The sequence below is a fragment of the Simochromis diagramma genome, unplaced genomic scaffold, assembly GCF_900408965.1.
Source record: "Simochromis diagramma unplaced genomic scaffold, fSimDia1.1 OVJJ01000669.1, whole genome shotgun sequence".
NCBI classification, from domain to species: Eukaryota; Metazoa; Chordata; class Actinopteri; order Cichliformes; family Cichlidae; genus Simochromis; species Simochromis diagramma.
This window is the reverse complement of record NW_024387458.1, coordinates 102122-125499: the sequence shown is the minus strand read 5'-3', so window position 1 is coordinate 125499 and position 23378 is coordinate 102122. Positions and strand designations below refer to the sequence as shown.

Genomic DNA, 23378 nt, shown 5'->3' with positions numbered 1-23378 from the left:
TTTGCAATAATCTAGAGATTTCAGATCTACCATTTATCAGCTCAAACATCCAACGACATGAATGCTTTAAAAGCATCAACATCAGCTCTTCTCTGACAGCATGGTGGGAGTTTCTAAAATTGACGGAGTCTTCATTAATCCCATGCAAACGTACACCTATCTGGAACAACCCTGACATATTACAAAACAATAATATGATAAACTTTTCAGATTGGAGTGGTAAAGGAATCAAATACTTAGAACAAATATTAGAAGGAACAGAATTTATTTCATTTGACGGACTAGTTACACAATATGGGATCAACAAGAAAAGATTTTTAGAATATCAACAAATTAAATCCATAGTAAAAAAGAAATTTAAACCGGGTGAAGTTGAACTACAAACACCACCAAGTGTGGTTCAATTTCTTACTCTTAAAACCCCCAAATTACTATCCAAAATATACAGAATGCTTTCTAAAACAGATGAATCAATATCACTTCCTATTGCAAAATGGGAAGCGGATTTATCAGTTAATTTAGACCAAAACTTCTGGTCTCAGATTTGCTTAAAAACCTTTCATCTAATTAGGAATCCCAGTCTTCAATTAATTCAATACAAAATACTACATAGAGTGCATTATACAGGTCATCGGATGTTCAAGATGGGTTATACGTCTACCAACAACTGCTCACACTGCCAAACCAATTCACCGGACAATTATATCCATGCTCTTTGGTTCTGTCCACCAGTTCTGAAGTTTTGGCGCAAGATATGTGAGGACTTATCAAAGTGTCTGAAATGTAACATTCCAACTTCCCCTTTAGTGTGTTTGTTGGGCAGCTTAGATAATGTCACTACAGATAAGAATATAGCCCATATGGTTTTCACTGCCCTATGCATGGCCAAGAAAACAGTCCTCATGAACTGGAAAAATAAAAATAATCTTAATTCTAACCAATATAGAAATTATCTATTAGATTACATTAGTCTTGATACAGCCTCTGCCACCACTTCAGATCAATTGCTCTGGGCTCCTTTGATCAGCTCCATCACCTAGTGGGGGTGGGGGGGCATAATTTGGTCCCACCTTCGCTGTTGTGATTGGTGTGGGGGTAGGGACAGGCTTGGGGCATTGGGGGTTCCCCAGGAGCATCTTCCTTGGAGGGCTCAACCCGGGGTTGCGGTCATGGCCTATTAAGGGCTCTGTTGGCTCTTAGGTGACGGTTTCCTCGTGGCTGCGTGCAGCGGGGCTAGGGGAGGGTCTGTGCTGACGGACGTGGGTTACTGACCTGGTAACCTGGGTGCCCCTGGGTGGGTCCAGGATGGGCGTGGGGTTCTGGGGGTGCTCTGTCTCTGGGCTGGGCCCTGGCTGGGCCTTGGGGGCTTGGGTCCCGGTTGGTGTGTTGCTGGGGTTGTGGGCGGGTGGGCTGTCCTGGGCTCTGTGGGGCCAGGCGGCGCTGCTGCACTGGGCCCCGGTCCAGATGGGCCTGGGCCCCCCTTTCCCTGGTGGGTTGCAGAGCATGGGGGTGCCTACTGGGGTCAGCGGGGGAGCTGGCCCCAGGGAGGGGTCACTTGCCCCTCCCTTCCTTCCCTCCCCATCTCCAGCTGCCTCCCTCTTCCTGCTCCACCACAATCACCCACACATGCAGGGCCTTGGGGTAAAGGTGTGTCACCAGGGTGCAGGGGAGGCATCCCCCCCTCTGTCCCCTTCTGGCTGCCTTTGCCTCAATTTTATCCCACAACTTAGACATTCACATTACTCACACTCTCATAACACATACATACTCCAAAAGAGCATCAGGGTGTACACCTCACCCCTGGCGTCGTTGCCCACCTCTCAATTTTAAATACACGTAGACATTGAGGGCTATCAGGAGGGACTATGTGCTTACCTGCTGCTCTCTGGCAGGTAGCTCCACGCCCTCCTGGGTTTTAAATGCACCTTAGAACACACATGCATCAACACTACATATGAGCGGGCGGAGGGAGGTTTGGAGTCTTCACACCCCCGTTCTCTGCGACCTGCTGTGCTGGAGCGGGGGGGCCAGGAGGAGGAGTTGGCCGTCCGACTGGGGTCTGGAGTGTGGGGCCTCCCTGCTGCTGCGGAGTCGGGGCGGTCTGTTTCTCCCCACCACAGGGAAAAGGGTAACACCACCTGGGTCTGGGTGCAGTTTCCCCCTCCAGGGGCAAGGGTACCTAGACCCGGTTCGTAGAGTACGCTTGGGGAGTGTGATCGTGTGTACAGTGTCTCTCTATGTCTTTCTCCACGTTGGGTGAGTGTGGAGTAATTGCATATGAGAGCATGAGGGTGGGAATGGATGTTTGTATCTGTGTGTGCCTGTATGTCTGTGTCTATATGTCAGGTTGGGTATCAGACGCCACCTCTCTGGGGACATCTCAGGCTCTCTAAGGTTTGGAGGCCTATCTCCCCCCACCACCACTTCCCCTGCCGGTGGCAGACGCCGTCAGACATCGGTGCGTTGGTGGTTCTTTGTGTCCGGGGATGGGCGTCCAGGTACACACCGGCTCACTCCTTGGTGGCTGCTTGTCGGGGCCTGGAGCCTGGGGCTCGCTCGGGCCACTTCAGGGGGTGGGGTGCCCTCGGCCTCTCGGCCTGGGGCTCGGTCACTCAGGGACAGCTGGCTGCCGGCGGAGCTCACGGGCACGTCACTGCAACTCCCCCTGGCTTCTGCTCCGCGGCTGCTGAGCGACCCCTCATCTGGGACTCTCCTCAGCTCTTTCTGGGATAGTGGCGCGGCTGCCCCTCTGTTGGTCTTCCTTGGTTGTGTTCTGGGGGCCTCTGGATATCTGGAGTCTTGATCTCCTCCATACCTGCTTCATGCCCTGGAGGACGGGGCTGTGGCCCCCCCACACCCTCTAGCAGATCATTACATAAAGGAACCTTTTAAAAACAAGCGTGTCCATGCTCACAGGTGTACACACGGGTGCTCACACACACAAACTACACCCTTTTTGGCTCCTACCTCAAAGCACACTGTGCGCTGTCGATCTTATGTGCTGCACAATAATGTTTAATATTTAGTATTTACTGTTATATTCACATAGATTATCGTGATGTTGTCTATTATGTTGCTCTTTTTTTTCTTTCTTCTGTTTGTTTTCTCTTTTTTCTTTCTCAACAGGTGATCCAGGTGATTGATAGATGGATTTTTTTGTCTGCTTATTTTGTTGTTTTTTTTGTTTTTTGCCCTTTATCCCCGTCCCTCTTCCCCCCTGTTTTTGTTTCCCTCTTTCTTTTCCCCAGTCGGTCCCGTATTTAACAAGTAAAAATAAAATAAAATAAACAATAAAAGGTGAATCAAATGGACCATTACGGCAAGGCTGGGATGGTCCATTTGGTAAAGTAAATCCGTTGTGCATCTTTCCTCGCCTCGACAATAATTCTGATGGCAAAAGAGCCAAACGGGACAGGCAAAAAAGGAAAAAAAAAAAAAAAGGCCACTCAGTGTTAAAATGTCCAATCATATGGCTGCTTTACGGCTAACAGCTCCAGTTTTGGTGCACAGTGAAATTCTGTGTCCTAAAGATGGTGTGGAGTCTCGTTTTATTCCATTTATAGATTTCCATTATAGTTCATTTATAGTTGGATTTTTCTTTTGGCCAATGAGAATCTCTCCTGTCAAATACATCAGTGCACGCATGAACTCAGATCTAAATGCTCAGACTCACTTGGGTATTTGATGCATTCACTGTAAGCCTGGATCAGTACAGCAAGACGCTGCCAGATCTTATCACTCTGCATAACCTTTGGCTTCCGCCTGCCCCCGGCTCAGCGATGAAGAGTCATTATCGTGAGTTTGTCTACTACACGTAAAACAAACGTACCTTTCCACATCAGTAACCTGACAGCAGCAGCTCCCCCAGGCCCACAAACAGACGACAGCAGCTGACAATGTGCAGCGAAGCCAACTGCTGGGACACAAGGGAGCAATTAAACTGATCACTTAATACCTGATAATCTGCACGACCTGTCGCAAATGATTAACATCCCACAGAGGCCGGGCGCCAGCGAGGACACGCTAACACCGCTGCAGAGCCTCCAGACCACCATCGCCTACACCTACGCACCTCATCTGTAGCTTTACCTGCAGAAGAAACAAACCTTCCACTTAAACCTGCAGTATAGTTTACTGGCTGCATCAATGAAACTGAAAGAGATGTCCCTGAGGTTTTGTGCTGTTATGTAGATATTAAACAGATCCATGTATCACAGTTTTAACTGACTTTTTTCTATTTTTAGTAACTGGTCATTAATGAAATAATGGAACATTCACCAGTTTAATGTTGCTGGTTTAAAGCGATCGATTCCATGTACAATAAAATTATATCTAAAGAGAAGCCTGGTCACATATTCTCCACCTGAAAACGTCTTTTACCCTCACTTCTAAAGTGAGGCACATATTTCAGATGTTCCAACATCTGACAAAGTTTTAACATTAACTGAGCCCACCTCAGGGTCTTTGTCCACAGGCACAGATGACTGAGTGTTTTACCTGACGGTAGGTTAAAGTCTTCTAGCTCTTCCTTCACAGTCATCATCAGCTCTTTGTCCACCTGTTAAGGCCTACAGAGGAGTAGACTACACCCCTGGAACCTCCGGTCACTTGGGAAAAACGTGTGTTCCCGCAGTGGTTGTGGATGGTTTCAGGAGGCTTGCTGGGTGAGATCGGTTGCAAAGAGGTTGCTGCACCAAAAACCTCCTTGCAACTGCTTTGATCACAGGCAGACGGCTGCGATCAGCTGAAGTTTTTAATGAAAGATGCAGACCTTTCTGCAAAATATTAACATTTACACTCTGAGCAAAAGTGTAGCTTTAAAACATGCAGTGCAAACCAGCAAAGGTGGAACTTTTACTTTGAAGGTGAAAGGTCTCCAGTCAGCATTTTCACAGTGTCACTAGCACTTGGTGAATCATTCTTCCACGTGAACAACAGGTGATGCTGATTCTGCTAGAGACCAAAGCAGCACCATGCACCTCTCTGCAGCAACCAGCTGGAGAGTTACACCAACTTGTATCTGAGATGTCACATTAGCAAAATGCTTCTTTTCATCCAAAAACCAATGAGGACTGAGAACTGAAAGGTAAAAACAGTCGAATTCTTATTTGTCTTCTTCTTGATTAGCTGCATCCTTGCACTGTATGATTTCATCACACATACTAATTCCACTTAGTGAAGTCTCCTCTAAAGTTTGGGGAAATAAACTCAGCTGGACAATAAGGTTTAAGTTCAGATGTAACTTCTGCTGTAAAGCTGGACATTTAAAGCTGAACATCCTTTATGTGGACATTAAAAGAACTGCAGTTTCTGTCTCATTCCACTCACTTCATTTTTCAGCCGTTGAAGTTGCTGCTTGAGCGTCACCCCACCTCCCCCAAGAGCTGTGAAAGCCAGGATTTAATTTCATTCAAATGTTCCAGCAAAGAGAGGATCACATGAAAATGAAGGAAGAGAAGGAAGTGAGTTCAGGTTTGAATGTTTGCTTCCAGTGTTGTGTTAAATATCTGTGCAGCCAAATGAACAGATAACTTATTTTCTTTAGTCTAAACTGATGAAAATGCACGCTGATCCGTGAGCTATGCAAATGTGCAGAGAGCTGCAGCGCGTGAGGATTACTGTTTGGTGTTTGCATATTTAATCTGCTCCTGTCTGTTTGCCGTCTTTCTCTGTATGTTTAAGTGTCAAATAAAAGCAGGAGAGGGGGAACACAAAGAGGAGACTCCCTGCGGTGAAGCGCAGCAGATGTTTTCCTCAGCTTGAGTGATGGGGATGGATCCACACGCTGACAGATTATTACCAGACACAGGAAGCTGTGCAGGAAACCCGAACTGCTGGCTCACATTTCACTTTCATGTCTCATTCATAGCCAGTACATAAAAAGAAGTAAGGGATGCTTATCATGGAGTGTGTTTGTTTGATTGCCAGGAGTCATGCTGTTTAATACAGTTGAGCTGAATACTTCATAACCCTCCTGTTTTGATTTCTCCAACATTCAACACTTCAATATGTTTCCAGCACCTTGTTGAATCTGTGCCATGGAGAGTTAATGCAGTTCTGTAGCCCTAACACTGGTCCTAACATGGCGTGTATAATAATGGTGAGTCTACATTAGAGCTGCTTAACCTCCTAAGACCTGAACTCTTCCATGGCAGCATTTTTAATTTCTCTTTGATATTTGGGCATATTGGGACCTGATGAATGTAAAAACAAAGAATCACCAAATTTTTTTTTTAAACCAATTTTTGTTTCTAAGAAAAATGAGAGCCACATATGAGGATATTTGTTTTAAATTTTGATAAAACAGAGGCAGTGTAATGTCCTCGTAGGTCCTTGTAGAGCAAAATTTAGTATTTTGGTCTAGACAACCCAAAATGTGATGTCCACATATGTGGACGCCAGGTCCTAGGAGGTTAAAGATGCTCAGATGACTGAAGCAGAAGGTTTCCACAGAACTGCAGCAGAAGTTCTTTACATCTGTAAAGCTGTGTCTGAACAAAGCAAAGACTTCTGCAGTGAACAAGACCAGAGTGGAGTTGTTTGTCCTTAATGCACAGCAGCATGCTTGGATGAAACCAAACCTCATACGACCATGAGCACGGTGGTGGAGGGATGATGATCTGAGTGCACCGTAAACTTCTCTGTATACCAAAGTAATCTAGAGCCAGTGTGAGGCCATCTGTCCCACAGCTGAAACTTGGACCAAACTGGGTCATCAACAGGACCGCAGCAGATCTCCAACAGAACAACTGAAAAAGAAAAGAATGGAGCTGCTGCAGAGCTCAGAGAGCTGTGCATGAATGAATGCTGCAAACCTGAATGAAACGAAGCAACACCGCAAAGAAGAGTGGAGCAAAACTCCTCCACAACCCCCTGATAGACTGATGAGATGACACAGAAACTACCACTGCAACGTGTTGCTGTTGAGTACATTCCTGCAATAAACCATCAGTCAATCTGATGGTGATATCCATGCATGTGTTTACGCCTAACCTGGCTAGTCTGTCCATCAGCAGCAGGTCCCTTTGCAGCCGTGGATTTTTATCTCTTTCTAAACCCAGAACGTGGTTGTTGTTTATTTCAGTTCCAGCTAAAATAACAGAGGTTCATAACATTCATGCAGAGGAGGCAAAACCAAAGCGTTCTGGAGGTGAAACCATGGAACGACTGTCACTGGATGCCTTTTCATCAGGGTCACTCAGGGTTTGGTGGTTGGATCCCTCAATGCTCCAGTCAGCATGCCAAAGTGCCCTTGGGCCAGACACTGAACCCTGATGGACTCATCGCACTGTGACTGTGAATGTGTGCCTGCATGTTTTAGACAAAACATCGATTCAAATGTGCGTGAGAGAAGTAGTAAGGATCAGTTAGAGTAGAAAAACATTACATAAGGACTGATCCTGAGGCACGTGAGTGTGCTGATCCCTGTACCTCTCTTCACCCCACTGCGGAGGTAAACCGGCAGGAGGTCCGGACTAATTCCTGACCCTATGTCAACTTTTAATGCCTTTAATTTAAATTATCCTTCCACAACTACAGATGATATGATTGTTTTCCTACAATCAAGCAGCTGTCTTTTTGGAGGGCTGATGACGTGTTAAGTTGTAGGTCTGTGACCTGAGAGATGGTGGTCAGAGATGGACTATTTTATAGTAGCAGCCCATAATCTCAGAGTCCGTGCAGCTATTAGTTTGTTCATTTTAGAATAAATTCTCTGGTCTGAGCATCTCGGCTGTGCACGTTTTGTTAAACTGTGCAGTTCTAACTTGGCCTATCGAAAGCTTTCATGCATGCAAAGCGATGCAAAGACGAGTAACAACAACAGAGAAAATTCACAGGAATAAAAAAATTAAAATTAAATTACAGGATTAAATCATCTGTACTTGCAGCCAAACTTTGGTTCTCATAAGCTAAGAGTTCATTCTGCTCTTTCACCCGACGACAGCAGCACTGTTTTATCTGAAATGTGTGACCTTCAGGTGCAACATGAGTAAATCAGAGCACTGGAGTAAAAAAAGTATGTGCCACTAAAATCTGGTGGAAGGCAAAACAATAGAATAAGAATGGAAATCCGCGCGGAGCAGCGAGCGCTGCACTGTCCTTTAAAGCGTCTCTGACCCAGAACTGCGTACAAGCATGTGGACTTAAACTCCGCGGCATCTGGCGCCAAACAGCCTGTAAACCTGCTTCACCTCTGAAGTCTGCGACCCACATGAGCAGAGAGCGAGGCAGAAAAACAAAAGCACTGAAGCATGTACAGGAGACAAGTTTCTCCATTAAAACAAAGAGAGAAAGAGGATGGAGGAGGAGCAGAGGAAGAATTAGCTTACCAGTAGAGTAGAGACAGCCCATCGAATCGCTCAGCGTCCTGGGGGAGGAATGGCATCGCACGATGGCCTCAGACAAACAAATAAAGAGCTCTCACACAAACACACACACGAAGAAAAAAAACAGGAGCGAGACGGGCGGCTGAGAGGAGGAGACGATGAGATGAGAAGAGACGGCGGCGGCGGTTCAAACCGGGACGGTGTGTGTGACCGCACAGAGAGGAGAGGAATGGAAATCCGCCTAGACAGGGAGAGACACGCTTACCTTTACTCACTAATCCGTGCTGATACCCGTCCCTCACACACACACACACACACACACACCAAACTTTAAAGTTTCCTTCAGCTGCAGGATGAGAGCATTAAACAGGAGATTAAATGTGTTGAAATGTAGCCTCTGTGGGTGAAGATCACCTGTAAGCAGAGGCAGGAAGTTCAGTTCAGGCTCACATTTGGAGACTGGTTGGGATGGTCTCCTGGTTCATACATCATCACAAAGTTTGAACTCTTTACACCACTGCAGCTGAAATCTAGGCCCAGTACTCGTTAGCTTCCTTCAGCTGTAATATCAGCAGTGCGAGCTGCTTACATCAAACCAAAGTGTCAGGCGTGCTTACTGTCCCATTCCCAGCTGATGAACAGCGACTCTGCTGAGCCTGATACTCACATCATGACTTTAGAGCAAAGACTGGACTTCTCCTTTTAAATGTATGTAGTTTGTTGCCCAAGATGGACTTTTTTCATATTTGGGTATAATCCATGACTCAACACATTTATCACTGACAAACAACTTAGCATTGAAGCCAGGGCTGCCCTTTGTCACCGATTCTGTTCATAAGTTTTATGGACAGGATTTCTAGGCGCAGCCAAGTGGCGGAGGGTTTTCACTTGGGTGGTCTCAGAATCTCATCTCTGCTTTGCGCGGATGATGTGGTTCTGTTGGCTTCATCGGGTGAAGGCCTCCAGCTGGCACTGGAACGGTTCGCAGCCGAGTGTGAAGCAGCGGGAATGAGGATCAGCACCTCCAAATCTGAGGCCATGGTTCTCAGCCGGAAAAGGGTGGAGTGCCCACTCCGGGTCAGGGTCTCGTCCCGGGACGAGTGGAGGAGTTCAAGTATCTCAGGGTCTTGTTGAAGAGTGACAGGAGAAGGGAGCCGGAGATTGACAGAAGGATTGGTACCGGTCTATTGTGGAGGAGAGAGCTGAGTGTAAAAGCGAATCTCTCAATTTACCGGTCGATCTACGTCCCTACCCTCACCTATGGCCATGAGCTGTGGGTAGTGACCGAAGAATGAGATCGCAAATACAAGCGGCGGAAATGAGCTTCCTCCGAAGGGTGAAATAGGGTGAGAAGTTCGGCCATCCGGGAGGGGCTCAGAGTAGAGCCGCTGCTCCTCCACATCGAAAGGAGTCAGCTGAGGTGGTTTGGGCAGCTGACAAGGATGCCTCCTGGTGCCTCCTGGGTGAGGTGTTCCGAGCATGTCCCACCGGGAGGAGGCCCCGGGGCAGACCTAGGACACGCTGGAGAGATTATATCTCTTAGCTGGCCTGGGAACTGGCCTGGGAACGCCGGATAAGCTGGAGGAGGTGGCTGGGGAGAGGGAGGTCTGGGCCTCTCTGCTTAGGCTGCTGCCCCCGCGACCCGGCCTCGGATAAGCAGAAGAAGATGGATGGATGGACATAATGTATGTAACACACTGTGTCATTGCTACAAATATATAAATTTTTTTTAAAACCAAGCCCTAAATTATTATTACATTGTAACTGCCCATTATCTACGTCTTTTTGAGGTCTGATCATTTTTTGATCTTGCTTCCTTGATGTGATTCCCAGGGTTCAGTCCTGGGGCCATTATTATTCACCTGATATTATAATGTTGATCAAGGAGTATCGAACACTAATTTCCATTTTTATGCCGACGACACTGTGATGTATTCCACACCTCAGCTCCAACAATCATTTAATACTGTTCAGCAAACTTTGTGCTGTTCAAAATTACTTTTCAATGCAAAAAAATAAATACATGTTGTTTCCAACACTAAATTAAATTCTTTGACTTTTCCATCTATCACAGCTCTTCGCGGTTGGAAGACTGATTTGGTATCTAACTCTTGACTGGTGATTCTCTCTCCTCCCTCCAAGTCTCATATCAAACAGTTGGTGTCATGAACGTGATGAACATGGAAACATGAGCCCTTCACAATAAAACAGGAAACAGAGGAACATGATGCCGGACAGGAGGAGAGGCAGACGAGAGGAAGGGAGGGAACACGAGGGAGAGAGAAAGCAGACATGACGGGCTGGGAAACAGATAAACATGGCGAGGTAAAACACAAGGAGGGGAAACAAGGCACAAGAACTCACATAAGCACAAACAGACACTCAGAGGGCCACGACACAAGGAGGAAAAGCTAAACAGAACAACCTAGGTACTACAGAATAACCTTAGACTAACAAAGTGAACAAAACGACAAAAACACCAGAGAACTGAGAACGCTGGGACCCTGGACCATGACAAGTTGGAAAAAAAACTGAAACCGAAATTCAGATTTGTCTTTTGAGTGAAGTCTTATCAGTGGGAACATTAAACCATTAGGATGTTCTCATTTATAAAGGATCTGCAGCAGATCTTCCAGATATAAATTTATAAGGATCCTTTACAAGGATCTTGTTTCTCTGAGTCTGTTTAAACAAATGCTTAATATTTTAAACACTCAAAGATCTGCATGCAAATGTGTTGTTTGTTGAATTATTTGGTGACACCGTTGAACTTTTTATTTAGATTTTTGTGATCAATGATGTTTCATAATTTATAAATTTAGTTTTTTTCAGGTCACCTTGTAAATAAGATTTTAAATCTCAGTGGGTCTTTCCTGGTTAAATAAAGCATTAATAATTAATTATGATGTGCTTAAATTTCAGATTTGTTATGAACTCTTTAACGTCCAGCGTCTTTGTTTTCACTGAGACTGAAAGCTTGGAGTCATTTTTAATGCTGCTCTTTACAGGCGAGTTCACTGAGACAACAGAAAAAGACACGAGTGTTTTAGAGCTTCACCATCTTTCCTTTATGATTTTACAGCTTTATTATCAGTTTCTGTTTGAGCAGCAGCTGAGTCATCTTTTATTTTCAGCTAAACTCTGAATCTTATTATTACTATTAACCTCTGGTGCTGGTGAGTAACTGAACAGTTTTTAGTTAGTTCTTTAATGTAATATGAAATATTTCCAGTTCTGAGCTGTCAGGGTTCATTTCTAAAGTTTAGCTGATATTTATGCAATCAAACACTCATCTGTGTGAGTCACAGGAAGTGTAAAGCAGGAGAAAACAGTCTTAGAAACCCCACACCTCTGTGGATCAGGCCAACCCACAGCTCAACAGAAACACCGAGATTTCAACACTTCCTCATTCTTCATCGTGTTTGTCCCCACAGAAGGAAACAAGTTTCACCCTCAGGTCGTCAGCAATGACGCATCAAAGACATTGGCCGGCGAGAATATCAGTAAATGTGATGACCTCTAACCCAGAAACACGCGAGCTAAAACCACAGAGGTCTGTTCGTTACCTGGTTCCATGGTAACCAAGCAAACTATTAACAAACCTGGACTGTTTATGAGCGCAGATTCACGGGTCAAGGAAGTGCTCGTGGTCACGTATAAACAAAGCTTTTTAATATATATCTAACTTTATAACAACATCATGAGGTCAGAATCATGGAAAGCAGCTCTGGTGGAGTCTCAGAGAATAATAAAGAGCAGTAAAGCAGTGAAAAGCAGAATAGGCTGTAAAGTTTTCAGTAACTTGGACGCCTGGAAAGGATTCCCTGTAAAATCTAAATATTTGTATAACCACTTAAATGCTGGTGCTAAAGTATGTCATGTTACTGGTAGCACTCTTGGCTGAGTAGTTTTCCTCGGCCCCTCAGTTTGTGAAATGTGTTGTGAAATGTTTTTGACTCTGACTTCGTTCACACTCTGTACCAGCCTCTGTGGGGCAACGGGCTGACGAGGAAGATCCTCTCGCGGGAGACATAAATACCCGACAAAGATCATTCCTCCTCGGACACTTTATGAATGAACGTCTCGCGTCGGGACTGGTGAGTATTGGATTCATCTAATCTCCTCTGATTCTCTGGATCAGATGTGGAAACATACACAGGCCTGTTTAATCCGCGTGTGCTGACATATATTCTCAGTGTAAACTCCTTAAAAGTGCCACATGTAAACTAAAAATAAATATCCTTCCATGCATATTTTTAAAAATGTTTATTTTTCCTGGAACAGCTGTGATGCTATGATAGAGCTATCTGTGTTTATTGAAATTTAATAACTGAATCCTGTAGCTGGGAACTTCAGGCCATTAAAACTTCATGTTGATTGAATATTATATGGCACAATAACACCGTAATGGCACACTTCTTTGTTAAATCATAATCAGAATACTTTATTAATCCTTAAGGAAACTGTGTAGGTTACAGTTGCTCCAAGACAGTAACAGTAACAGACTCAGCTATTTTAATAATATGTTACATTGTTTACAAATTTAAGAAATTGCACTAAAATAAACAAATCAGTCAATTATAAATATCAAGAATATTGAAAAGAATATCACAGACGTGAGAATGTATTTGATTGACATTTGACTCTAACTTGTGAACTTTGTCATTTGTTGTTTCACTGTAAAAGAAAGTATTTTGACTTAATTAAACATTTTTTAGGTCTTTCTTCTGTTTGTTTAATATTTTGGATCCCAGCATGTCCAGGACTTGTGAAAGAGTGGAAGTGATTCATGTCATCTTTGATAAAAATCTAAATTCTGCTGTTTTAAAACAGAAAAAAAGGAAGAACAAGAGGAAGCTTCAAATTTCAAGAGTTTGGAAACTTTCCAAGGTGTGGTCACACAGACTTTCCCCCTCGCTCAGATTTAACCACCAAACCCACAGATATTTTTAACAGTCAAACTTAAGAATAATCCTCAATAAATTTCAAGGACTTTCTGCCCGAGTCACCAAAATGACCTCAGAGCCAAACTTCACCACCGCCTCAAACCTCACCACCCCCACTGCCGATGGTGGCTGCCCACCTGTCGGTATTGGGCTGGAAGGTAAGATCATGCCACCCGTCCTCATCATCGACGTCATTCTGGGGCTGCTGGGAAACCTGGTCGCTCTGTGGATCTTCTGCTTCAAACTGAAGGCGTGGAACCCCAACAGCCTCTTCCTCTTCAACCTGGTTATCGCAGACTTCCTCGCTCTAGTGAGTCTACCTCTGAGGATCGACGCCTTGCTCAGGAGTCACTGGGTGTTTGGAGACGGCATGTGTCGGATCAACCTCTTCCTGATGTTTTCCAACCGCTCGGCGAGCATCGCACTCATGACCGTGGTGGCAATTTATCGCTACTTTAAGGTGAGAGAGTCCTCGTGGTGATGGAGTTGTAAAAATGCTTAACAAAGTTTTTTGTTGCACCTCGTTGGGCCACATTCCTGGTAAAGAGAACAAACCTCTGACTGCATTTCTTTTTTTTTTTTTTTTTTTTTTTTGCCTGTCCCGTTTGGCTCTTTTGCCATCAGAATTGTTGTCTAAAGGCAAAGAAAGATGCCCAACGGATTTACTTTACCAAATTGACCATCCCAGCCTTGCTGTAATGGTCCATTTGATTCAACTTTTATTGTTTATTTTATTTTCACTTACTGAATACGGGACAGACTTGACTGGGGGAAAGAAGGGGAGAAAGAAAGAGGGAAAGAGAAACAGCTGAGAAGAGGGACGGGGGAGAAGGGCAAAAGACAAAAACCAACAGAATGAGCAGAAAAAAAAATGCATATATCAATCACCTGGATCACCTGCTGAGAAAGAAAAAAGAAAACAAGCAGAAGAGAACAAGAGTAATAGAATAAACAGCATCACAATGATATATGGGAATATGACAGTAAATACTAAATATTAAACATTATTGTGCAGCACATAAGATCAACAGAACACAGTGTGCTTTGAGGTAGGAGCCAAAAAGGGTGTAGTTTGTGGGTGTGATCACCCGTGTGTACACCTGTGAGCATGGACGCGCTTGTTTTTAAAAGGTTCCTTCATGTAATGATCTGCTAGAGGGTGTGGGGGGGCCACAGCCCCGTCCTCCAGGGCATGAAGCAGGTATGGAGGAGATCAAAACTCCAGACATCCAGAGGCCCCCAGAACACAAGAGACCAAGGAAGACCAACAGAGGGGCAGCCGCGCCACTATCCCAGAAAGAGCTGAGGAGAGTCCCAGATGAGGGCTCACTCAGCAGCCGCGGAGCAGAAGCCAGGGGGAGTTGCAGTGACGTGCCCGTGAGCTTCGCCGGCAGCCAGCCGTGCCTGCTGCTTTAGTTTTGGCACTATCCCGACACATCGAAAACAGGAACATGTTTTGATGTTCTTCTGCCCCTAAAACCCAGGAAAAACCCATCAGGTGACGGTGCAGGGTGTGCCAAAATAACTTCAGGTGTGGGTCTACCAACTGGCGAGAGAAATGTTGAGCTAGTTTGTAATTTAATCCCAAATCTGATTTTTTTGTGTGTCTACTGGAGGAGACCCCAAACTAGATGATGTAGAACAGAAACAACAGTTCCTACTTGTTTATCCAGATAATTGTATTCAGGTGGAAGTTTCAGAACCAGTATCATCAGTGCTGTTTTCTTCCAGGTGGTCCATCCTCACCACCGCTTCAACCGCATGACCAAGCGACAGGCGGTGTTCGTGTCGCTGTTTGTCTGGCTGCTGGTCATCACGCCCCGGGTTCCTATGCTGGCTTACAACCACATCAAGGGCAGCGGCAACACAACCCAGTGCTTCTTCTTCACGTCTTACAAAGAGGCGTCGCGAGCCATCATCATCCTGGTGGCCATGCATCGCATCCTCACCGTGCTGGAGTTCATCTTCCCGATGGCCATGCTGCTGTTCTGCTCCATCCGGATCTCCAGCTTCCTGAAGGAACGACGTATGGGCAAACCCGACAAAGTGCACAAGGCGATGCGAGTGTGCATCGCCATCGTCACAGTATTCATGGTATGCTTTCTGCCCACCACGGTGACAACCATCGGAGTGTGGATCATCCGCTCGTACCGCCCGTGGGACTGCACCAGCTTCTACAGATTCACCCAGCTCAGCATCGTGTCTCTGGGGTTGAACTTCCTGAACTCGGCCTTGGATCCCATCATCTACATCTTCTCCAGCTCCATGTTCAGGAAGGCCCTGGTGGGTGCGCTGCCCTGTGCACTGTGCTGTGGGCAGGACGCCGAGGACAACAAGACGTCTTCTTCGGGAACTCAGTCGACCACCCAGGAGGAGATGAAATCCATGAGGACTGATAGAGGAAGCGAGGCGAAATAGTAAACTGCTCCTTGCTAATAAAGACTAATCAAAGAAGTGAAACCTTTTCCCTGCTCTGATTTCCTTTATTTTTGTATAATTTTGCATAAAGTTATATCTTTGGCTTGTTTTATGATGAATCTGAAAATCTGTCGCATAACCATGTAAACATATATTCAGTCAAGTTTGAAATATTTTTCCTGTTGAACTCTTTAAATGTAAGTTTTAAGCCTTGTCTTTTGTTTTTTATATTTTTTTATTTTGATTAAATAAATTATTTTAAAAACAGAAATAAAAAACCATCGCTGAGATCTCAAAACCTGCAGTTCCTCTGACATCCAGCAGAGGCTCCAGCAGTGAGCCAGTCCCTATAGAGTACCATGCTAAACTGCAGCAGAAGAAAATATGTTTACAGCCTGATACTGAAACTGTTTTGGTCTCTGTGCATAAGTCAGCTTAAAATGTTTCTATAATTTACCAGTTTAAATTGAATTAAAGGTATATTCAGTAAATTTCTTTTAGGTATTTTAAAAAATACACTATATCGGATATTGGCAGATATCCAAATTTATGATATCGGTATCAGTTTCGGAAATAAAAAAAGTGGTATCGTGCCATCTCTTTTTTTTTTTCTTTTTTTTTGTGTCCCGTTTGGATCTATAGCCATCAGAATTGTTGTCTTAAGGCCAAGAAAGATGCCAAGCGGATTTATTTTACCAAGTGGATCGTCATGGCCTTGCCATATTGGTCCATTTGATTGATCTTTATTATAATTATGAATTTATTTTACTTTTAGTTGCTACAAACGGGACAGACATGACTGGAGGATAGGACAGGGAGAAAGAATGAAAGAAAGAGAGGGAGAGAAAGAAAACCAAATGGGAGAAGAGACGGTGAGAAAGGGGGGAAGAAAAAAAAGGAAAAAAAAGAAAAAAAAAAAAAAAAGAACAAAACTCCTGGGTCACCTGTATGGAGAAAAAAAAACAGAAGAGAAAGCAAACAACAAAGAGCAACATAATAAATAAAAAAAACGGCACCATCACAATAAACTAGCTAGCAGTAGATATCAGTAGATACTAAATAATAAACGATATTGTGCAGCACGCAAGATAGACAGCGCACAATGTGCTTTGAGGCAGCAGCCAAGAAAGCTGTAGTCCGCGTCTGTGAATACCCGTGTGTACACCTGTGTGCATACCTGTGTGGATCAGCATGCTTGCATTCCAAAGGTTTCTCCATGTAACGATCTGCTAGGGAGTGTGGGGAGCCACAGCCCCGTCCTCCAGAGCATGAAGCAGGTATGGAGGAGATCAAAACTCCAGACATCCAGAGGCCCCCAGAACACAAGAGACCAAGGAAGACCAACAGAGGGGCAGCCGCGCCACTGTCCCAGTAAGAGCTGAGGAGAGTCCCAGATGAGGGCTCACTCAGCAGCCGCGGAGCAGAAGCCAGGGGGAGTTGCAGTGACGCGCCCGTGAGCTCCGCCGGCAGCCAGCTGTGCCTGAGTGACCGAGCCCCAGGCCGAGAGGCCGGGGGCACCCCACCTCCGAAGTGGCCCGAGCGAGCCCCAGGCTCCAGGCCCCAATAAGCGGCCGCCAAGGAGTGAGCCGGTGTGTACCCGGACGCCCACCCCCAGACACAAAGAACCACCAACGCACCGACACCTGAGGGAGTCCGCCACTGGCAGGGGAAGTGGTGGTGGGTGGAGATAGGCCTCCAAACCTTGGAGGGCCTGAGATGTCCCCAGAGAGGTGGCGTCTGATACCCAACCTGACATATAGACACAGACATACAGGCACACACAGACACAAACATCCATCCCCACCCTCATGCTCTCATATGCACTTACTCCACACTCAACCAACATGGAGACAGACATAAAGAGACGCTGTACACACGGTCACACTCCCCAAGCGTACTCTACGAACCGGGTCTAGGTACCCTTGCCCCTGGAGGGGGGAACTGCACCCAGACCCAGGTGGTGTTACCCTTTTCCCTGCGGTGGGGAGAGGCAGACCGCCCCGACTCCGTAGCAGCAGGGAGGCCCCACACTCCAGACCGCAGTCGGACGGCCAACTCCTCCTCCTAGCCCCCCCGCTCCAGCAGGCCGCAGAGAACGGGGGTGAGAGAAGACTCCAAACCTCCCTCCACCCGCTCATTGTAGTGCTGATGCATGTGTGTTCTAAGGTGCAATTAAAACCCAGGAGGGCATGGAGCTACCTGCCAGAGAGCAGCAGGTAAGCACATAGTCCCTCCTGATAGCCCTCAATGTCTACGTGTATTCAAAATTGAGAGGTGGGCAACGACGCCAGGGGTGGGGTGTACACCCTGATGATAATTTGGACTCCGTGTATCGTGCCCACCCCCAAGATCCTATATGTATGCGTAATGAGAGTGTGAGTAATGTGAATGTCTAAGTTGTGGGATAAAATTGAGGCAGAGGCAGCCAGAAGGGGACAGAGGGGGGGGGGTAGCCTCCTCTGCACCCTGATGACATACCCCTACTCCAAGGCCCTACATGTGTGGGTGGTTGTGGTGGAGCGGGAAGAGGGAGGCAGCTGGAGATGGGGAGGGAAGGAAGGGAGGGGCAGGTGACCCCTCCCTGGGGCCAGCTCCCCCGCTGACCCCAGTAGGCACTCCCATACTCCGCGACCCGCCAGGGAAAGGGGGCCCAGGCCCATCCAGACCGGGGCCCAGCGCAGCAGCGCCCCCCGGCCCCACAGAGCCCGGGACAGTCCACCCAACCCCACCACAGAGAAAACTGCACCCACCCCACCATCCATTCATCTTCCAGACTACATGAGACAATAGACGCCCAGGCTGAGATCTTCCTCCACCTCTCCTGTGTCTCCCCCTCCTGCAGAGAGTTCCTGAGGAGAGGAAGAAGAAAAAAGTCAAAACAGTCAACAGAGAATGGAAGTTAATGGTTTTGAGTATTTACATAATGCTGTGATAACATGAATGGTGTTACTCTCACACGAACGTTTCAAGAGCAAAGGGAACAGGCTCATGCACATCTGTTCAAGCTGCGGCTTAGTCGACCTCCTCGTGCCATCTCTAATAACAAATAACTCTTATGCTGTATTAAAAGCCAGTAAATAAAAATGCATTTTAAGATAAGATTGAAAAAGATTGACAGTGGGAGCCTGTCTGATGTATAGGGGTAAATTATTCCACAGCTTAGGCGCTACGACTGCAAATGCTCGATCACCTCTATGAACCAGCCTCGACCTAGGTATGGGTAAAAGCAAAAGATCACTTGATCTAAGAGATCTAAAAAATGAGGGTACATGAAATAAATGCATTCAAATCATTTGTTTAGTTTTTTCTTAACTTTATTGAAATTAAACAAATTTACATGGAAAATTTGTGGCGCAAGTCAAATGTCTGAATATCAATCAAACTATCAACAAAGACCATTTATTTTAGAATGATATATGAAAAGTCAGCCACAACAATAAAAACTTCTTCAAATATACAACAATGGAATAAATGTCTTCTAATTCATCAGCTGATCAAACGCAACAAGTTAAAAAGAAAACATCAGACAAATTATTTTAACTTCCACTTATTCTAATCTCAGGAAGGAAAAAATGCAAATAAAAATCTGAATCCCATCAAACCATCACCAAGAAAAAAAAAGCTTGAATTAACAAATCATGAACTATTTAAAGGCTTTAATCAGGATTAAACTGCAGGATCACTGAAAGAATAAATGACAAAAAGAGAAAAGGATCACTTCAATCAATCTGAGGGTCAAACAACACAACACAAAAGCTGCTTCATGCAGGAAACCATGGAAATCTGCAGGTGAGGCCTTAATCTCCTACGACCTGGCATCCACATATGTGGACATCACATTTTGGGTTGTCTAGACCAGAATACTATATATGGCTCTACAAGGGCCTGATATCCACTTACAAGGACATTATAGTGCCACTGTTCTATCGAAGTTTTAAACAAATGTCCTCTGGTGATGTTCGATTCGTGAACAAATCGTTCAATACTCGAGAATCACTTTACTGACTCGTGAATCATGATTCACAAGCGCAACTGACTCACTGACTCATCCCAGTTTCAGCCAGTTTCTTAACAAAAACATTCCTGCTCTGAACTGGAAGAAAAAACCCTGAGTAGAAGCTCACATCAAGACAATAGCTCCTTGGTTCACAGTAGCATCTCTCAGCTAACATGCTAACAGCACATTTGAGTTACTCACCCCCTCCCTTGCTGTGCTGAATCATAGCATAAGCGAATCACTCAGGACTCTCTAACCCCCTCCCTCCTGGCTCACAACTCAAACGAGTTGAACGAATCACTCACTCACTCACTCACCCCCTCCCTTCCTGTTACGAATCACTCACTCACCCCCTCCCTCCTGGCTCACTGTCACTTCACAGCTACTTCTTCTTCTTCTTCTTGGTTGGCAACCAATGTTAAGGCACTTTACCGCCCCCTGGCTCACAGCTCAGTGCACATTTAGATGAGAAAATATATATTTGACACAATTAAGGAAAATACCAATAAAATAAAATACAAATAAATAAATGTTCCCTTTAGCATTTTTGTTGCTTTAAAGAAAATAGTTGTTTTATTTTACAATCATTCATCTAAACAGTAGGATGTACATTAAAAGAGAAACAAATTAAGTTTGAGTGAAAATATACATTTTTGCACTCTCTGGTCAACTGACTCAGTGACTCAAATGACTCAAGAAACCCGATTCACTTTGGTGAGCGATTCAGTAAAAAGAATCGAATTTACCATCACTAATGTCCTCATATGTAGATCTCACTTTTCTCAGAAACAAAAATCAGGTAAAACAAAAAAGAATCAGGTAATAATAATAATTATTATTATTATTATTTGTTACATTCATCAGGTCCCAAATAGGAAAGAGGAATTAAAAATGCATGCAAAATGAAAGAGTTCGGGTCTTCGGAGGTTAATGTGGGGCCCCATTTATGTGAACACAAATCCAAATATATCTAGCAAAAACAATCTGGGTTTTTTTCTGGAAAAGATGCTCTAAGCGTCTGTTAGCTGTGATCATACAGGCTGATTGGTTGTCATAAATTAAATAACTAAATGTGACCGACATGATGGCACATTTATACAGCTCTGGTGTAAAAAGCTGAACTGAATTATGTGGCATCAAGTTTAAAGACAGAGCAACATGGAGCTGTTTTTGTTCCAGACCTTGAAGGCTGGAACAACAGGCTCAGAGAATTTGGTCCTGAAGGTGTGAATGTGACTCAGTTTATTAAATGAGACTGTGTAGTAGGACAGAGTCCCTGCAGGCCAATCCAGAAACACTCCCAGTCTGGGGCAGCCAGAAGGTGGAAGTGGGTGATTAGTGGTCATACTATCATGCTCTGCATAGTAAGTTGGGTCTGGGTCCCATTTAAAGCCCAAAGACCAGGAGATGTTATTCCACCCGAACCCAGTCAGTCTACCTTTTCCCTTTCTCTCTAATTTTCTGTAGCAAACAGCAGCAACAGCATCTGCACCTTTATTCATATTCAGTTCTACCTCCCAGTAATGGTGCCCAGTCAGAGCCTCTCTGCACAGAAAGTGAGGCCAAACTTCAAATCTCTCAGGATGGTTGGGATACGACTGCCACTCTCCGTTTGTCACCTTCTAATTCATTAATTCATCCATTCGCTTCCGCTTATCCTTTTCAGGGTCGCGGGGGGCGGGGGGACGGGGGGGGCTGGATGGAGCCTATCCCAGCTGTCATAGGGCGAGATGCGGGGTACATGTTGGACAGGTCACCAGTCTGTCGCAGGGCCAACACACAGGGACAGACAACCATTCGCACTCACATTCACTCCTATGGACAATTTGGATTAATCAATTAACCTATCCCCACAAGCTGCATGTCTTTGGACGGTGGGAGGAAGCCAGAGTACCCGGAGGGAACCCATGCAAACACGGGGAGAACATGCAAACTCCACACAGAAAGACCCCGGCCTGATGGTGGAATTGAACTCAGGACCTTCTTGCTGTGCGGCAACAGTGCTAACCACCGTGCCACCGTGCTGCAATTCATTCATTCATTCAATTATTCGTGATGATGCCACTGACTGAATCTGTCCACTGCAGATCTGCAGTCTGTTTTTAACACGTCAGATGTCTGTCCTCAAACCTCAACTTGTCTGAGTTTGATTGTGATGATGGATTTTATCTGCATGTTTCTCTGATTCTGTGTTTCACACTGTGCTGCCTTTGAGACCTGATCAGAATCACAGTTCAGCCTAAACATCAAAAGGCTTTATTAACAGAAAGTTACTGTTGTTAATAAATGCAACAACATGTTTAGGAACCTAAACCAATCAGACTGATCCACTGACAGCACTGCTTTAATAGTTCCTGTCCTGAAATCCATTAATCTGGTGGCAGGGGAGGATGCTGGGCAGGCCTGGCACACCCAAACGTACAGTGAGGGTGTGCTGGGAATGCCTAGCAGAGGCCCTAATCCGCGAGATCTTCAATGCACTTCTCCAGCAGAGCTTCATTAGCATTCTAAGGGAGACTGGGGACATTTAGTTCGAATGGACCATGTTCAACTTCTCCATTATCGAAGCCGCTGCCCTGAGCTGTGGACACAAGGTGGTTGGTGCCTGTCATGGTGGTAACCTCTGAGCACAATGGTGGACACCAAAGGGGAAGGGAGCCAGAGGGTGTGATTCTACTACAGGTGACCCACAATCTTCAGCCTCCCTGGGAAAGTCTATGCCAGGGTGCTGGAAAGGAGAGTCCCTCTGCTAGTCAGACCTCAGATACAGGAGGAACAATGAGGTTTTCATCCTGGTCATGGAACACTGGACCAGCTCTTTATCCTTTCAAGGATACTTGAGGGTGGATGGAAGTTTGCCCAACCAGACTACATGGGTTTTGTGGACTTGGAGAAAGGATTCAACTCTGTCCCTTTGGGTGTCCTGTTGGGGTGCTCCGGGAGTATGGGGTGTCTTGCCCATTGCTATGGGCCATTCAGTCCTTATACAACTGTTGCAAGAGCTTGGGCCGCATAGCAATAAGTCGGACTCGTTCCTGGTGGGTGATGGGCTCCGCCAGGGCTGCCCTTTCTCACAGATTCTGTTCATAATTTTTATGGACAGAATTTCTAGGTGCAGCCAAGTGGCGGAAGGCTTTCACTTGGGTAGTCTCAGGATCTCATCTCTGCTTTTCGTGGATGATGTGGTTCTGTTGGCTTCATCAGGTGATGGCCTCCAGCTCAGCTTGGATTGGTTCACAGCCGGAAAAAGGTGGAGTGCCCACTCTGGGTCAGGGACAAGTTCTTACCGAAGTGGAGGAGTCTTGTTCATGAGTAACAGGAGAAGGGAGCTCAACAGATTGACAGACAGATTGTTGCTGCGGTTGCAGTGATGCAGACACTGTACAGGTCTGTTGTGGTGAAGAGGGAGCTGAGTGTAAAAGCGAAGCTCTCAATTTACCGGTCGATCTACGTCCCCATCCACACCTATGATCCCAAGCTGTGGGTAGTGACCGAAAGAATGAGATTGAGGATACAAGCGGCAGAAATGGGCTTCCTCTGAAGGGTGGCTGGCCTCTCCATTAGAGATAGAGTGAGAAGTTTGGCCAGTAGAGTGGCTGCTCCCCCACATCGAAAGGAGCCAGTTGAGGCGGTTTGGGCATCTGACAAGGATGCCTCCTGGGCGCCTCCTGCGTGAGGTGTTCTCCCACC

General features: G+C 45.6%; 2 protein-coding genes and 1 pseudogene across 5 annotated transcripts in view; 1 reads left to right on the top strand and 2 right to left on the bottom strand.

Moving 5' to 3' along the window:
- The window catches only part of stxbp4 (syntaxin binding protein 4), a 57564-nt gene extending 48842 nt beyond the window's left edge, over positions 1-8722 (bottom strand). The window contains exon 1 of one of the 3 annotated variants that reach the window (XM_040014229.1): positions 8331-8722. In XM_040014229.1, coding sequence (XP_039870163.1) covers positions 8331-8386 — 56 coding nt within the window. In that variant the 5' untranslated portion in view covers positions 8387-8722. The remainder of the gene's footprint in view (positions 1-8330) is intronic. The other 2 variants (XM_040014228.1, XM_040014231.1) reach the window with 2 other exon arrangements.
- Positions 8723-11601: 2879 nt separating this feature from the next.
- On the top strand, positions 11602-15733 carry LOC120723008 (hydroxycarboxylic acid receptor 2-like). 2 transcript variants are annotated; one of them, XM_040014235.1, is made up of 3 exons: positions 11602-12424; positions 13161-13733; positions 15005-15733. In XM_040014235.1, exons 2-3 carry the CDS (start codon positions 13341-13343, stop codon positions 15689-15691), a joined length of 1080 nt encoding a protein of 359 aa, XP_039870169.1. In that variant the 5' UTR covers positions 11602-12424; positions 13161-13340; the 3' UTR covers positions 15692-15733. The 2 variants fall into 2 exon arrangements, with proteins under 2 accessions (XP_039870169.1, XP_039870168.1); XM_040014234.1 differs by having other exon boundaries at positions 11602-13733.
- Positions 15734-20226: 4493 nt separating this feature from the next.
- Positions 20227-23378, bottom strand: part of LOC120723004 — a 44799-nt pseudogene continuing 41647 nt past the window's right edge.

Bases quoted from the DNA above. Each gene is read 5' to 3' on its own strand.
- LOC120723008 (XM_040014235.1), top strand. From the start codon at position 13,341: ATGACCTCAGAGCCAAACTTCACCACCGCCTCAAACCTCACCACCCCC. The intron at 13,734-15,004 runs GTGAGAGAGTCC...GTTTTCTTCCAG, and splicing joins CAATTTATCGCTACTTTAAG to GTGGTCCATCCTCACCACCG.